Source organism: Malus sylvestris, chromosome 8 (genome assembly GCF_916048215.2).
Source record: "Malus sylvestris chromosome 8, drMalSylv7.2, whole genome shotgun sequence".
NCBI lineage: Eukaryota > Viridiplantae > Streptophyta > Magnoliopsida > Rosales > Rosaceae > Malus > Malus sylvestris.
This window is the reverse complement of record NC_062267.1, coordinates 12923861-12942081: the sequence shown is the minus strand read 5'-3', so window position 1 is coordinate 12942081 and position 18221 is coordinate 12923861. Positions and strand designations below refer to the sequence as shown.

Here is an 18221-nt window from a genome sequence, read left to right as displayed (position 1 = left end):
CGAACCGTCTATAATAGCCTGCTAAGCCAAGAAAACTCTGTACCTCGTTGACGATTCGAGGTTGCTCCCAATTCTCCACAACTGCCACTTTTTGAGAATCCACTTTGATGCTTGGAGGTGTAGGATAGGGTTGTGTCACTTGAGCAAATGTATGAAAAATAACAGAATATGTAGCACCACAATCAATCAACACTTTAGCAAAATGACCAAGAATATTTAACGTACCCATGATTAAATCTGGATTATTCCGGGCATCTTGCAGTGACATGTTGTAGATACGCCCCTGGTTCTGCTGTCGTCCACCGCGACCTCTGTTGGCGTGAATACCACGTCCCTGCCTCTGCTGCCCTGACTGCCTCGAAGATCCTGCACTACTAGCGGGGCTGTCCCCCTTGGTACCACTAAGATCTTTCAGCTGAATGAGGCTGATAAGACATAGATCCTCCCTGGTACTAAGGATACCCACTCTGATACTGAGGATCCTGAGAGTATTGTTGTTGTCTTGGGGTGTAGGGAGTGGCATCACCCTGGTAATGGTAGGCACCTCCTCGTCCAGTCTGAGTATAACCACCAAATCCTGAAGCGTGCTGAGTAGGTGCAGATGGTGGGAAGGAAGACTGCTGGGGTCTCTGCTGACTCTGAGGGCATTGAGCAGCCCTATGCCCCATCTGTCTACAAGTAAACCATCCATTACTGCCTATCCTACACTCCCCAAAATGCCGATTATTACACCTACGGCATAAGGGAGCACCAGATCCACCTGAACCACTAAAATCTCTCTGTCTTTAAAGCCTCGAACCTCCAATGAATCTACCACCTCTCCTCTGCATATTAGTACTAAATCATCCGTTAGAAGAGCTGGAACTGCCACCACTCCTCTTAAAGTTCTGTGTCTTGCGGGGTCTTTAAAATGCTTGTCCCCTTTTCCTTTGTCATCTCGTTTCTGGCCCCTATTCTTTCCTTCCTCATCTCCACTTTCACTAGGCATGTTCTCTGAGACCTCAATCCTCAGTAGAATCTCATAGAACTCCTGGTAGAAGGCACATTGAGTTGATGTCGCTATCGAACGTCATTTCTTCTTAGTACCCAAACTGTAACGGCAAAGCATCTTTATTAGATTAGCAGCAACCTCCGGATCATATCTCGACAGATCAGTAAACATCCTGTAATACTGATTAGCAGACATTTTTCCTTGCCTCAGGTGAGTAAACTCCTGTTTCTTAAGATCGATATATGCATGAGGAATGAACTTTTTCCGAAACCACTCCTCAAACACTTCCCAAAAGCTAGGTGGTCGTCTCGACCCACCTATCAGGAGGAAGGTTCCCCAGACTCTGCATCACCTAAAAGGTCTTCTCCACATGATTCAACCATTTTTTCGCCCCTTCATGACCTTCATTACCCATGAAGTGAGTCAACTTCAGATTATGGACTGTCTCAAGAGGTGTCTTCTGGGAAGTACGTAATGCTGTCTGAATGGCAGAAACTATAGCTTCTCTTAATTGAGCAATATCAGGGAAACTAGATTCAACTGGTTGACGGGGTTCTCTACGAGGCGGCATAGTTCTGACATAAGACAGCATAAGGATTAGAACATTCAAGAATTATACAGGACTGCTAAACCTAGGCTCTGATACCAAACTGTCACATCCCGGCCCGGGTCCACCACATCCCGGGCCCGTTCCACCACTGTAGCACGATATTGTCCGCTTTGGGCCCTGATCACGCCCTCACGGTTTTGTTTCTGGGAATTCACGAGCAACTTCCCAGTGGGTCACCTATCATGGGAGTGCTCTGGCCATATTCTCGCTTAACTTCAAAGTTCCGATGGAACCTGAAGCCAGTGAGCTCCCAAAAAGCCTCGTGCTAGGTAAGGATGTGAATATACATTTAAGGATCACTCCCCTGGGCGATGTGGGATGTTACAATCCACTCTCCTTAGGGGCCTGACGTCATTGTCAGCACACCACGGCTAGGGTTAGGCTCTAATACCATTTGTCACATACGACTCATCAACGCCCAAGGGCATTCTAGTCTTTTCACACCTTCGATAAAAAAAAGATTTCGGAACGGGTCGTGACAATTATTTGTCACATCCCGGCCTAGGGCGAACCACTTCTCGAGCCCACTCCACCACCGTAGCATGATATTGTCTGCTTTGAGCCCCCACTACACCCTCACGGTTTTGTTTTTGGGAACTCACGAGCAGCTTCCCAATGGGTCACCCATCCTAGGAGTGCTCTAGCCTCCTTCTCGCTTAACTTCGGAGTTCCTACGGAACCCGAAGCCAGTGAGCTCCCAAAAGACCTCGTGCTAGGTAAGGATGAGAATATACATTTAAGGATCACTCCCCTGGGCGATATGAGATGTTACAATCCACCCCCCTTAGGGGCCTGATGTCCTCGTCGGCACACTTCCGGCCAGGGATTGGCTATGATACCAATTTGTCACATCCCGGCCCGGGGCGGACCACTTCCCGAGCCCGCTCCACCATCGTAGCACCATATTGTCCGCTTTGGTCCTCGACTATGCCCTCACGGTTTTGTTTTTGGGAACTCATGAGCAACTTCCCAGTGGGTCACCCATCCTAGGAGTGCTCTAGCCTCCTTCTCGCTTAACTTCGGAGTTCCTACAGAACCCGAAGTCAGTGAGCTCCCAAAAGACCTCGTGCTAGGTAAGGATGAAAATATACATTTAAGGATCACTCCCCTAGGCGATGCGGGATGTTACAATGAATTGGTGGAGGAAGGGCAAAATCTAAAAGGGAAAAATGTCCCCAAAAAATTTAGACTACCAATCTTTTTAAATAATAGATAATATTAATGTCGTCCATAGTTTATCGATATAACTCCATAGTTTGTCGATATAAACAAGTTATAATTGTGCCGGCTAGGTTTCAAGTAATGAAACGTTGCATAATAGCTTCACTATCAATAAAAGCAATTGTTGCCCGAAATGTTTGAAAAAATAAAATCCAATTAAACAAAATTTCACCCTTTTTTATATTTATAATTATCAATAAAACAAAGTTCTTATATACCACTTCTTATAGTATCAATTAACAAAAATTATACGGAAATATAATTTCAATGATGGTTATTACGAGAAGACTTTTTTTTTTTTTTTTTTATATGGAATAAGGTACTTTGTAGAAAAATTAGATAGTATGTACGTACTAAAAAGCAAATTACCCATATGCTAAAAGCCAGCAGAAAAATACTGTTCATCTTGTGAGAGTGCACTGCTTATTAACAGTAAAATGGCGGATTTGCCCCCTCATTAATTAATGTTATTTCATGTCTGCCCTTGCCTCTTTTCACGTAGTCACCGCGTCGTCATCTTCTTCGAAATTTTAGGAACTTAATTCGTTTCTGTGTTGCATGTTTAAGATTCGTCTTCGTAATGGTCATTTGAGGCTGAAAGAACTGGACTTGTTGTGTGTAGACTCGAATTTGGGTAAGAAATGTGAAACTCTAATCCTAATTTACCACTGTTTTTAGAGCGGTAATTGGACTATTTATCTATCGCTTTTTTTTTTTTTTTTTTTCAATTTTGTGTTGATTCGAAGGAATTTTGGTTTTCAATTTTGTTTATGTATCTGCAATTTCAGGGAGATCAGTTTATACCCACTAGGAGTTTGACGGATCTTGATCAAGCCCCCAATTTATTGACGAAGAGAAACCCAAAATTCGAAGAAAAATTTAAACCCAGAAAAGCTTGGGTTTGCTGGTGAGTTTTACGGCAGAATTGGGCGGGTAATTTTGTGATTAGCAATTGATTTTATGAATTGATTGATGGGTTTGATTTCTGGATTATCTTTTCTTTGTTGAATTTTCGCAGATTTTAATTTTTAAAATCTGGTTTTTGTTTATTGATTGCAGAGGTTGTATTTGTATGTTACATAGCTAGACTATGTTCAATGAGTTTGATTTCCACTAGGTACTAAATGCTGTTGCTGCTGCAATAACATTATCTAATTTCAAATTCTGTGTACTAAATGCTAGCTTTCAGGATTTAGTATTTTCTTACATTTGGGGATTGCAATTGCGGTTGTGGCTATTGGACATGGGGATGTATATATATCAGTGCACTGATTGGTAGAGACCTACAAATCAAGCCACCATTTTTTCATTCTTCTTAGGCACATTTATTCCGTCAAGAAACCAGAAATGAGAATGGCAGTTGCATGTCTTGGTAGCAGGGCATAGAATATTGCCGCCATTTTTCGGAACAAGGAGAACGGGAACTGCCGTTCGGCTTCTAGAGATGCCCCACCAATTTTGTTTGAATTATTTTGGGTATTTTACAGGAACAAATGTTTGTTGTTGGTTGTATTTAGTTTAAATTACAAGCAAACTAGGAAGTAGGAAGATCAAACAAACAACTGTGTAGGTTTGAATATTAAAAACTGTTGGTGATTTGCTGTTATGATTATGGATGTTTTGTCAAACTGTTGGGAGATTTCCTCCTGTCAATAATCATTGTGAATGCATTCTTTATGGAGTCCAGTCAACCTGTCTGATGATTGTCCACAACCAATTCCCAGTTGAGAAAATGATTTTTCTGCTCTAGGTATATATTTTCATGTTAAGATAAAAACTACCCCCAGGCGTCATGTTTTATTCGAACCTTTGGTCGATGAATGGTCAACACTTAAGAGCACTTCCATCGGAGCAGTTGACAATGCTTATTGGTGAGCAATGGAAAAGCACAGGTATCCTTACAGACTCATTTATTTCACTTTTTTAATTTTCAGTTAATTTTTTTGTCTCTAAGTTTATTGATGCTGCAATATTGTTGTAGATGATACCTCTCTTTCGAACAAGATTGTTTGTGGTTTACAAACTTTTAGAATAGGTCTGCTGTATTTAGATAGTTCTAGTACAAAGAGTGGATGCATACCTCCAAAGGAGGTTCTTTACTTTCCGAGAGAAAAGACATGACCGTCTAATTTGGTCTTTTCTCCCACACTTTCCAAATACCATCAAAATCTTACAATTTGCCATTTTCTAATAAGCTTCATAATTTTCGTGAGACTGAATATTTCGTGAATTTGATCATTGGAATTGGTTTTGAAAACCGTTCAGTAAATTCAGAGCAAGCTATGAGGGAGAAAAGACCAAAGTAGAATGAGGATATTCTTTTAGTGGTGAGTCATGACCAAAACTTGCACCGACTCTTGGGGCAATTCGTAAATTTTTCTCACAATACATTTATATTTCATTCAGCCATTTTTATTCAGGCTTGTCATTCTTTATCTTAAGTAGGTCTATGTATCAAAAAGCAAGAAAAAGATCAAGTAATGAGATACACCTGGCTAATTGAATGAAAAGCACTTTGATTTGATTTTCAATTGAACAACCTAAAATTGTTTGTTTGAGTTCGAATTTAGGAGGATTCAATTTCATAATACTATCGCTTTTATTGTCCAATTATGCATGAGCTAGGATTTAACACTGCCTAATTAGGAGCTACTTAGCTTTTATGCCTAATAGAAGGTTGGAGATTAAAGAAAGGAATATGTTTCTCCAATAGCGAACTATGTCCTATAAACATTGCATAATATGGATTTAAGCCCCATGCTAAGTTGGTTAAAAGTAATTCAATTTTGATAAATGATTAAGTGTATATGTGTGATTGTATTATGTGTTTGATGAATGATTCAGGAGTTGGAAATGGTTTCTTGCTTATGTTTTTCTTAGGTCTGTACTAAATTGGATGTTGGTTTGGTTATTTTTTGGCATTTCCACATGTTTTTAATTTCTTTTCTTTTGATTTTCAGTTCAACGTTGTCGTACAAAAAGAAGAAGACGCCATTAATGGAGTTACGGATTTGGATACTTTAGTGGAACAAAACTTTATTTTTTGAACTTTGTACATATGTAAACATAAAACACTCCCTGGGTTAAGACCATAACTTTTGAAAAGCAATACCTGAGGATGACGTACAAACATCCTCAATTTTTGTCATGTAATATATGAATCTAAGTAGCATCCTATGGCTGAGGTATACTAACATTCCCAATCTTGTTAACTTCGATTCCTCACACATGATTTTAAAGAACATCCGAAAACATGAATATAATATTATGTATATAAATATTCCTCTTTGGCGCATATATTTCAGTACTTTGTGCATCTTCAACAATGTGTCAAACTTTGTGCATCTTTGGCGCATACGTTACACTAAAAAGCATATAGTATTTCATCTTTTGAAATATAAAACTAAAAAAAATATTGTGATATTCATCTATTAGAAAATCTAATATTCAAATCGGCTAAACAGAAGATAATGTTTTATTTTTGTGTACTTCCAAATAGGAAACATAGTCATTTCAATAAAAAGAGTAAACTGTCGATCTACCTCCTAAACTTTCATTTAGCTTTTGATTTCTCTCCAGAACTTTTTTATTGGAAAATTAAGAACTCAAACTAATTTTTTTAGCTAATTTGCCCTACTGTTAGTTTTTCATATATTCCATCCATATTTCTATTAAGTGAGATCATGTGCACAATATGTGAGGGTAGTTAAGTTATTTCACTCTTAAAAATGATTAAAAAAATAAAAATAAATAAAAAAATAAAACTTTCCCTCTATTTTTTCCCGCTAATTCCTATCCTCAATTTTATTTTTTCCCCTCATTCCTATGCATGAGAAATGACATATCGTGTTATTGTCTTCATAAGTAGCTAAGTTAGTCTTTTTCTTGAAGCATGTACTACCATATTTATTTTCTGTAAAAAATTAATAATTTGACAAATGTTCATAGTGTTATTGTCTCCAAAGTAGTGCATTAATATAAGAAACATGTTCATAATACTCATAAAAAATGCTCAAAATAATTACATAATTTTCATAATGTCATAATAATCCCAATACAATTCCACAAAGTGTTACCAAACAACAACAAACATTTCATTGCATCATCCGTCAACTAGTGAGGTTGTGACTTGGAATCGAAGCTATCCATGAAGCAGATATTTGACAGAGTTGCTTTTAGACAGATCTAACCTTGTCACACCAGATTTATCCTCCCATGCCAAAGACGTGTCAGATGAGGATTCAATGCCACCATCCATAAAAAATGCTGGTTGTGAGGGTACTGGAAGATCAACAGAGTTGCTAGTAAGCATGAGAATAGCTGCAGCCATGGTTGGCCTATCAGCTATATTTTGTTGCACACATAATAATCCTATGTGGACGCATCTCATTATTTCTGGTATTGAGCCACTCTTCAACATGGGATCTATTACATTTGAAGCTGTGTCCTCCTTCCAACTTTTCCATGCCTGCATAAGTTTGCGAATAGCTAGAAATTACAAAGTGGGATATATATAGGACCTTTCTTTCGTTTGTTTAATCTTAATAAATTGCAGGGAAAATGTATAGCCCAGCTTTGTGTGTAACTTACATAGCTTAGAAGGTCCTCCACGTTCCCACCGTGACGGAAAGAACTATTTTTCTGTCCAGTAATTATCTCCAAAACTAACACACCGAAGCTATATACATCAGACTTAACAGAAAAATGTCCACGCATCACATACTCAGGTGCCATGTAACCACTGCATATCAACGAAAGCAAGGTTAGTTTTTGTTAATATATTTGAAACTTGTAATAGTTATGCCCAAATTATCTTGTTGTGTGTTCTTAATTTACTTGTATTGTTAAATGACATGAACTTTGAGATTATAAGCCGTACAAGATCTGCTAGTACTTACTAAGTCCCTACAATTCGACTGGTATCACCTTGTGTTTGATCAAGATCAAACAGTCTTGCCATGCCAAAATCTGCAATTTTGGGTTGCATTTCTGCATCTAACAAAACGTTACTTGCTTTCATATCACGATGAATTATTCTAAGACGAGAATCTTCATGAAGGTAAAGGAGTCCTCGCCCAATTCCTAATATGATCTTGCAGCGACTGTCCCAGTCCAAATGTGCACGCTTGATCGGATCTGCACATTCAAGCAAGAAGACTGTATAATAATGACAGTTATTGACGTTTGTTGCAGTGTACTCTTTTTGGGAAGCATTTACATAGAAGAATTTACAATACATTCCAAACTAAAACCAGAGATCCAAGTTCTCAACCCTACCAAATATGAAATGATCGAGGCTTGCATTAGGGACAAACTCATAGATAAGAAGCCTTTCGTTTCCTTCCAAGCAGAAACCAATGAGCCTAACTAAATTGCGATGTTGAAGTTTGGCTACTAACGTGACCTCATTTTTAAATTCTACATCTCCTTGTGCAGAATCTCTAGAAAGCCTTTTAACCGCTATATCTTCTTGGTTCAAAAGCCTACCCTGCATTCAACCACCATCTGAATGTTAACTTGTTTCTCACAATAATAATTTAACTGACATTTTAATGATACGATTCATTACCCTGTAAACAGTACCAAATCCACCTCGTCCAAGCTTATTGGCTTCAGAAAAGTTATTTGTAGCCGTTCTTATGGAGCCAAGGTCGAACTGCAAGGCTTCTGTATCAAGAATTTCATCTGCTTCTTTGCATGAGAGAGATGCAATATGAAACCAAAAACTAAATAAGGCCATTGCATGCATATTTAATTAAAAGGATACATATATGTTAATGTTTGAGTTCAAGTTCTTATATCAATAGTAGGTGTTCCATGAGGCCATTCTGTTTGATGGGAAGTAAAAACTAACTGATCTAAACTTACCTCCAAGTTTTGCCTTTATCTTCTTCACTCTCAGATAAATGCAGATCGATATAATTAGTACCAGGGAAACAACTGTTGTGACAACCGTAATGATCACTGTCCGAGAAGTATTACTCTTCTTTCCTGCAGAAATCAGAAATATAGCTTCTCTGATCATATCGGATTATATATGGGCCTTAATTTTCAGTTATCTAAATATTTTCTATCCCTAGGTATAACGAATGATAATTTATTAAACTTTGAGAACCAAGTTACAAATTAATTTGTTTCTAGTTGGTGCTACAATCCGAAGGAAAGAATCAGACATATTACTCAGAATAAGGTGGGATAGAAAAATGATGACAAGATGTCCAATTTGCAACTCAAATAATTAAACCACATTTTTTTTTTCAAAGAGTAATGGGACTTGACATATGTAATACCTCCTGGAATCGTAGTATTGGCAGGTGGTGGTGCTAATGGTGGGGATGCTGGTGGTGTCTCATTTGTATCTCCAACAAAGGGGTTAGATTCATACCTTAAGCTACAGCTTGGGGTCACAGCTCGCACGCCAATTGATCCATTACAACATGATCCAAGACCTCCCGAAGCATACTCTATGCAATCAATACAACGTTGCTCGGGCAAATCTGGTGTGCACTGAGCAAGACCATATATTGTTATATTAGCACTTGGAATGGTCGCGTTTCCTGATGCAAACTTGCGAAGATCACCACCCATTGCTGCTTTGCCTCCTAGTCCATTAAATAAGCGAGAGACCTCTTGATTGAACGCATCTAAGCCCGTGGATACAAGCTCTGTATTGTAAGCGTCGAATCCCGGATTAGTTTCCATTATGCCATATATGGAGCGGTTTGAGTAGCGTAACATACAATCGGGTAACCATCCAATTGCCTCCTTCTGATTAGGACAAGTGCTTGTGAGACCGTTTGCAGCGTCAGAAAGGCAGTTACCGCAAGCTTCCGCTTTAATATCTCCTCGACAGAGCCCGATTGCATAAACTCTGTTGCTGTTTTCGCCAAGGGAGGAATTGTAAAAGCCGTAGCCGTTGTTGAAATCGAATAAGTTGGAGAGGATGCCTTTGAGGTTTGTTTGATAGGCGCTGCCAGTGGTGTAGTTACCTTTGTCGTAAAAACAGTGGGCTGATGGAATTTCATTTCCAAGCTGGGCTTGAGTGAAATTAACGTTGATGATGAGTACCAAGATTTGTGTACAAAGGAACAATAATCTGATTAATCTTGAGGAAACCATGGCAAAAGTTAAAAGAATAATGTGATCGTCAACTGTAGGCTTATTAAAAGCCAATGGGAGGAACATTCTCACCAGTTCCTGACTACTTTAATTATTTGAAATTTTGACTGGAATGGGTCTGGTATGACTTCTGACTAAGACAACATGAAATTTTGTGGACACTTGAGGTTTCGCCGACGCGGTTGAAAAACCTTCCAATTGCCTCCTCTGATTAGGACAACCTTCCCTGATGGGTGCTGCCAGTGGTGTAGTTACCTTTGTCGTTAGTACAGTGGGATATTGGATCACCACGAGGTCCAAGCAGGGCTTGAGTGAAATTAACTTTGATGATGAGTAACAAAATTTGTGTACAAAAGAAGAATGATGTGATCGTTAACTGCATGCAGGCTAACTAATGTCAACGGGAGGAAAATTCTCACCAGTTTCTGACTATTTAAATTAATTGAAATATTAACTGGAATGCATCTGCTGTAACTTCTAACTGAGGTATCGCCTCCGCGCTTGAAATTATCCAAGTTCTTACGCGTTGAAAGTGCTAATCAGGTAGATCTAGTGTAGGTGTAGTCAGCAGGATTAAAATGCAGTAAAGAATGACAATTATAAAAAACAAAAAGCACTTTATTTTATGTGGCAAAACGACATACACAATAAAAAAGTCCATTCACTGACTGATTCCACTTAGGAAGAACTTTTACACATGACATAAACTTAATTTATCATCGTACTCAATGTGACAACGAGTCTGTAGAAATATTCAAAATACTTTTCCTGACTTTTTAATGAAAAAATTTAAAAAAAAAAACACCCGCAGCAGGCGACTAGTTCACATCCATGATCACAAACACAAAGAGCACTACATGCCGCCATGTATTTTCATTTTGTGATTATTTTCATTTTAATAAAATACTACACATCCCACATTTGTACCACCTCTTGTATAGAGATGAGACTTACATGTGTTAGTGATCCTACTTATATTAAAGAGGTAGTACAAATGTGGGATGAAAATATGACAACTGTAGCATTACCTTTTCTTTTTATCTTTTGATAATCTAAAGTACTCTTAAGGTAACAAATAATTCTTTAACACCAGTCCAGTGTCTGCATGTAGGCGCGTTGCTACATATTGCTAAATGATTGACAGCAAAGGAGATGTACAGTCTAATACACTGAGCTAAGTAAAATAAAGCATCAATTGCACTAATGTATGGAACTTTAAGCTCCAAAACTAATTCTTCATCGTGTATTTTGTGAATATCGTGTTTAACAAACTCGGAAATCAAAAACAAATAACCAAGATAAATTAACATCAAGAATTAACATGGTTCGGCTATATGTGCCTATGTCCACTGGGTAGGAATAACAATCTTTCACTATATCAATCATGACTGCAATGGAATCTTGCCAAGCCTGTAGAATTATGCTTGACGAAAAACCTGAAAGAACAAGAATAGAAATTTGTCCTTCTCTCACTTTGACTCCTTGAGTGGTGTACAATTTATTGTTTTTGCTCCAATTCAAAACTAGTACAATAGTCCATTTACATAGACATAATAAAGGTCTTCTTTAATAAGGATTACTAATCATAATTAGAATCTAGTTATGAATCCTTCTCTAGTTGAGATACTAACTCCAATTGGAAAAAAATAACTTAAATGGATAAATAATTTAAATTGCGTAAACAACTCCAATTGGGAAAACAACTCTGATTGCGTAAACAACTTCAATTGAGAAAACAACTCTTGGGTACTCAATTGGGAAAACCACTCCAATTGGGAAACGACTCTAAATGGTAAAACCACTAAATAAGTCTATAATTCCTAATAGACTTAAGACAACTCATCATGGTTTGAAAAATCCCAACAATCTCCCTCTCTGGATCATGAGGGAGGTATACCAAAATAAGATTGCTCCTCTTAATCAAACTCCCATTGATCAAACTTCTCATAATCAGGCTCCCCTTGATTGAACTACTCATGACCAGACTCCCCTTGATCAAACTACTCTTTATTAGGGTCCTCTTGATTAAACTACTCATAATCAGACTCCTAATGATCGAACATCTCTTGACCAAGTTCCTCTTGATCAGACTTCTCTTGACTAGGCTCCCCTTTATCAGAACTACACATCTTCATTAGCGAAGGCAATTATAGACTTCTTCGCCAAAAAATCTCACTAATCTTTATTTGGTCCAATCAACATCATACATACGTGCTGGCTTGTTCTAAACACCTTTAATAAAGCATATCCTCTATTCTTGATTTCCATGTAACCAGTTGGAGTGGGTGAGTTCCATCATAGTGCTAATCGCATTGTGGGGTCATGATTTTCAAGGGCTAGAAAGACTGATCGAAATGCTGTTACCTCAAAAGTCTGGTAATGGACTTAGTAGCTCTTAGCAGAGCTGTATCAGGCGGAGCAACAGTGCCACCATCACCTTGCTCCGGGGCAATAGGTGAAGTCCGAGCAACTCCGCTGGAATGACCATACTTGTTCCACAAGACAAGAGATCTGATCCGGATAAAGACTCAATCAGATTCTTCATAAGTTTTGGAGTTCCTACAATTTAGGAATTGGTGTGTGCCAGAAGTAATCATACTCTTAAAAGTATACAATCTCTACTCCTAGGTATCCTTACTCTTAGGTATCCTCTAGGATTCTTCTGGTTTAGTACAAGGATTATATCCTAAAAAACATATATCTCTTTGTCGGTCCATATAGGGTTCATCTTTGTTAATGCAATGTTAACCCTATCAATGGGGACAATCCATTATCTGATGCATTCGTTTAAGAATAAATAACCTCTACCTAATGACTTCGCCACTCCTGGAGCGAGTAATGAACTATAAAGAGTAGCAGCTGCACCTGGGAACAACGAGGAGTAGATCAACAAACCCCTCACCTTCCATGGACTAGATTTGGAGAGCTTAATGAAGATTCACACCTCTGTCAACAAGTTGTAGAAGAACCAAATAGCGGCTCAAGCTGAAAGCCACTACAATTTCATGGATATAAAAAAACAAATGAAAAACTTAGAGAATTAAGGTGGAACTACCCCCCCCCCCCCAAAAAAAACTCAATTTTCTATTTTCAGTTACGGGAACATAAGTACCATAACCTCTTAAGGAGAACCAATAATGTCACCCGCTGTCCAAAACATCACTAATCCAAACAATGGTGCCTTGCGTGATAGACAAATTGCCAATGTGTCTTCTGCGAGCAGGCTCTGAGCCCTGTAAGATTATTTTCCCTTGAAAGCGATAGGGGCACCTAGAGCGGAGCCCTGTGGCCTGAGATTAACAAGCCCAAATCCTCTGAAGAGTAAGAGACGACATCCCTTAGATAGGGAAAACCCAAAGGGCTTGGTCAGAGATGACCCATCATCGCATCCATAACAGGCCAATAGTCTGGCTCAGGAGCCCACTTTCAATGGCGATCGAAGCTATGTCTCTACCAGAAAAGTTCTCCCAGTTACGATTCAAGTCATTTCGCTACGGTTCCGACCTAGACTACGATATTATGCACTATCAGAATGCCATAGCATTGTATAACAACGATGGTTAGATGTGCAAGATGTTTTTGTCCACCTTGAAAGGACCAACGATAAGGTGGTACTCAGAGTTACTAGTTAGGTCCATTGATTGCTTTGAAATCTGGCTAACATCTTCACCAACACTTACTCTGTGTACCTTAATGTGCGCAAATGCCACGAAGCTATGTTCATGATGGCTCATTCCTACCAGCTCTAGTCTCCATTGCCACCCGCTGCTCTACCTAACCATTGTTACTGCCTACTATCCATCTCTAGCTCTAGTCTCCATCGATATTTAACTTTTATTTTCCCAGAATTCTAAGGAATCCATGGATCCAAGCAGCCCTGCCAAATTACCAAGCTGAAACTACTCATTTTGTTTTTATTCTTCTAAATGTCGACACTCACACCAAATTGAGTCGTAGCAACCAACGGAGATCACTCGTTATGCGGTACTGTTCATTCTCCAAAAGAAGGCAACGACCAAAATTAGAGGCGAAGACGCGTAGAAAACACTAAGGAAGGTGTATTCAATTGCGAAGTTAAGAGATTTTAATGGATTTATAAATTCATGGATTTTTATGGAGTTTAACTGATTTGTAGAGATTCCATGTAAAATTATGATTCAATTCCCTCGAAATCTCATGGGGAGAGGTCAGATTTGTGGATGCTTAAAATACACTACAAAATCTCTCCAATTCCCTCTAATTCCTCAACTTTTCCAAATTCTTTAAATTCAAATTCTAATTGAATACACCTGGAATGTTATAAACTCCTTTAAAATTCTAATTGAATACACCCGGATTTCTAAGGATTTTAATAAATTATCTTAAAATCCTGATTGAATACACATTGAATTTCAGAGAATCACTTAAAATCTAGATTGAATACCTTTGGATTCATTAAAAGAATTAAAATCCCTCAAAATCCCAATTGAATACACCCCCTAAATCCGACGTAAATCGTGTCCATAACCTTGAACTCCGTAGCCTTAATCAGCTTTTGCACGGTCTTTGGGTCGGGTCCCAAACAATCTGCAGATCCAAAAACCAAATTCGGATCATTTTTCTTCTTTGCATTCGGCTTACGATCGTCGTTGGCAACGACTCCAAGCTTTTGGTTTCTCTTCTCTGAGTTCAAAGCCTCGATTTCTCTTTTATGAGTTCAAAGCCTATGAAGAATCTGAAGTTTTTTTTTCTTCAGATGGGGGTTAAGGAGAGAGACAGGTCAGATAGATTGAAGGCAGATCAAAGAAGGGGAGGAAAAAAATATTAGACAGAAAAAACAAAGCTCTTAGCTTGATAATCTCAATGACTGATATAAAGGAGAAGATTAAGATTATAAATAAAAATTAAAAAAAAAACTATTCACATTCAACAACATACCCTTTTAGTCATTTAACATAATCACAGCAGTTTTATATAAAAGTTTACAAACACTGGACACTGCTTTTTTGTTAAGAGCACTTTTAGAAAAAAATTAGCAAACACTCAACTGCTTTATATACAGTTGTTTATTCTCAAAGCACAGTAGAATATTTAAAAAAAAAAAAAAAACAGAGTAATACCAAACTAGCTATGAGTTCATGACGGGACTTCTGAGGCATATGTATTCCGATCCACTTTACTCTGATCTTGGAAAATCATGTTCCCATATTTACAATGGAATATATACACAATTATATTTTGAAATACTTGAGGTTGTTTATGGAGCATGAGAACTTTAGTGTTGTATTATTTTGAGTGATAAATATAAAGACGTTAGGGCAGAAAGGCCATTAAGGATCACTTGATGAGTTACATTTGATGAAGCATATAATGAACATATAAAAGGATGAATGAAATCATCAAATATCCTTTTTCTGCAATGATGATATTGGCGATTATTATTAAGAGAGAAAAGAGTGACGAACCATACATTTCAATCTTAGTGTGTTACAGTATCATATGCGTTCATGCTTTATGTCTAATTTTTTAATTACTTAATGAATATATTATGTGTTGTAAAATTGACAGTGTGTGCAATGGAATAAATACACAAGATACAAAATTTACAAGGTTCCTTTACAGTCATTGTAATTGGAGTACGTCCTCGGAGCAGCAGTGATGCTTACATTTATAATCTGAAGTAATAAGATTACAAAGATAACTCTCTCTATTCTCTCCTCTCATTTTCTTCTCTCTGCCATGAGCCTTGTGGCTTCTTTCTTCTTCCTCTCTTCTTCCTTCTTTCTTTTCTCTTTTCAGCCATGAGGTTTTATGTCTTTTGTGTGTGAATTTATATGGAAGGATGAGGTAGCAAGTGGATTAGTGGACAAACATGTAGAGTTGTAGTGGGTTGGCCATCCACACATTGAATGGCTTGTAAGATTACAACATTTCCCCTTGGATGGCCATAAGATAGGACGTCGTTGTTGGCTACCATTCTAATCATTTTCACTTGCCTTATCTATCTCCCGTAGAAGTGGTATGTCTTCTAGTTTTCCCTAGGCAGATGTGGCATCTTCTCTGGAAAGCTTTAAAATCTGAATCTATTTTTGGGTGCTCCTCTTGATGAATTTCTCCCCTGATTTCAAATTCCTTAGCCTGATGTTTTCCCCCAAAATGACGTATCATTTTCACTTGCCTTACTTGTTGTTGACTTTCCACAGCTTGATCTTGAACTGGGTTGGAGGGCATTCTAGTTTCCTCCAAAGGTCTGAATTTACTTCATTTATCTGGAGCTAAATTTGATTCAAAGGTGGTGGAAACTTGATATTGAATCGGACTTGTGATTTCTCCAAGGGCCGTCGAGGCTTGATCTTGAATGAAATTGGACCACGAGGAGCTTCACGTGGCAAGTGATATTTGACTTTGTCGGGGATGAATCGGCACGTGTTTGTTGCGGTTATTGATTCTTTACGAGCTTCAATGTATCATTTTCACTTGCCTTATATGTTCCCTTTGCAATATTTGTCCCCTGATGCAGGAGTGAAATGCAACCCTTGCATTTGAATGGTCTTTCAGAACATCACTTCTCAGTGACCTCATCATGCTCGACTGCTTCAGTGTAATAGCCAACATCATATCAATAGTTGAAGATGAGTACTCGAGAGCAATGCAAGGTAAGTAACCAAGCAAAGGTTCTGGGCAATCAATTCCAAATCGGGAGCTTGATTCCAAGTGGTGACTGATTGCTCTCTTTCTATTTGTCTTGCATATAAGAACAAGGACAAAGGAAATGCCAGGGAGAAAGCATGATATGAGATACCCTTCTTTTCGACCCTTATGATATGAGATACTCTTGCTCTAGTGTGACTTGTTTTGAAGAGGTATTCTTGGAGAAAAAGAAAACTGGGTATTTCGAGATGCTTTGTTAAAGATGCATTCTCAGAGAGGAGGAAGAGTTTAGGCATTTTTGTAAGTCTGTCTTGCCATGGAGGACAAAGGTCGACATATATAGAGTTCTATCAATAGCAAATGGTGGTGCTGTGCATTTACTCTTGTCATCAACTATGGTGTAATTAGAATAGTAAGATTCATGCATTTTCAACTTTGTTAGAGATTTTTGATAAAGTTGCACGTGATATCCAAAAAAGCTGCGATTGTGTGTGGAAGGTACCGACAAACTTTCATCTAGGAAATTCGACTTTTGAAATTCGGAGAGCGGTGTCTCTTCGATTTTTTGAACAAGTGGCCATATTGCTTCTTCTTTTATAGAGGCGTCAATTGTGTTTAAAACGTATGCTTGGAAAAACTGTTGCCTGTAGAATTTTCTATTTCTTGCACTTTTGAGATTTTATCTGACCTCATTTTTCTTTCATCATTTTTGAAAATGGCTTGCCTATCTAACCTTTGTTTAGATTTGAGTCTCGGGAGGGATACAGAAGAGCAGCGTCAGGATAATATATGGCGCCCATCCTTCTTATCTTTTAATGGCCCTCTTACAGTTGGAGACTCTGTGATAAAGAATAACATAACCGCTATAGTAGTGGCTAGAAATCTTCTCACTCCAAAGGATAACAGAATCCTTTTAGAATGATCTGATGAGTTGGCCGTTTAGAGCACTTCTACCGGAGGTGAAATGTGCCAGTACCCAGTCAAAAAACCAGGCTGGGGGTCAGTGCATCCACTCCAGCCCGTGGAATAGACTGGCACCCAGCCCAAGCCAGTCCACAAGCCAACCTAAAATCGACAGAGGAAGGAGACGGCTTATCTGACGCCATGCTAACGTCATGGTTACCGTCTCTCTTATCTGGAACCCCATCAGACGCCTGGAACCCCATCCCGATCCCTGGAACCCATCCTGATCCCTGGAACCCTATCAACCCCTTTCCCTTGATAAATCCATATATTCAACACCATGTCCCCCTTCCAAAACGTGATCTTCCTGCAACTCGGATTGTCGTGCTGGCACAAAGCCTTTAGGGGTGGAATTGCTCTTAAGACTCATTGGCTCTTAATGTTCAGTGTGCTAGCTCCGTTTCTAATATGAGCCAATGCCTACTTACTCGAACTCACCAAGTTGAATCATTGACGGCTGAGGTGGCAAGTCTTAAACAAGAGATTAGATAGCTCAAGCACGAGAATAGAGTGTTATACGTGCTTGGCAAATAATTACTCGACGAGCATGAAAAGAAAGCTCGACCAACTACTGGAATCCGAAAGTCGGACTCAAAGTGACAATGAGAGGTTTGTGGCTTTATTCCAAAGGCACCTATTGTCTTCGCCATCTGAAGTTTTACCAAGTATTGAGATTCCAAATAATCA

General features: G+C 38.5%; 1 protein-coding gene and 1 long non-coding RNA gene across 6 annotated transcripts in view; one reads left to right on the top strand and one right to left on the bottom strand.

Annotated features, from left to right (window-relative positions):
* Positions 1-3345: 3345 nt before the first annotated feature.
* Positions 3346-6046, top strand: LOC126631256 (uncharacterized). Of its 3 annotated transcripts, XR_007626337.1 has the most exons (5): positions 3346-3456; positions 3611-3729; positions 4573-4714; positions 5088-5149; positions 5783-6046. It is a non-coding gene; the product is annotated as an uncharacterized LOC126631256 (long non-coding RNA). The 3 variants fall into 3 exon arrangements; XR_007626335.1 differs by having other exon boundaries at positions 3611-4714; XR_007626338.1 differs by lacking the exon at positions 5088-5149 and having other exon boundaries at positions 3611-4714.
* Positions 6047-6785: 739 nt separating this feature from the next.
* LOC126631250 (cysteine-rich receptor-like protein kinase 29) overlaps positions 6786-18221 on the bottom strand; it is a 36138-nt gene continuing 24702 nt past the window's right edge. For 2 of the 3 annotated variants that reach the window (XM_050301426.1, XM_050301427.1), the window contains exons 4-7: positions 8100-8310; positions 7721-7958; positions 7413-7563; positions 6786-7290 (exon numbers count right to left, since the gene is read on the bottom strand). In XM_050301426.1, coding sequence (XP_050157383.1) covers positions 6964-7290; positions 7413-7563; positions 7721-7958; positions 8100-8310 — 927 coding nt within the window. In that variant the 3' untranslated portion in view covers positions 6786-6963. Of the gene's footprint in view, positions 7291-7412; positions 7564-7720; positions 7959-8099; positions 8311-8391; positions 8514-8690; positions 8814-9112; positions 9986-18221 lie in introns of those variants that run through there. The other variant, XM_050301424.1, reaches the window with a different exon arrangement.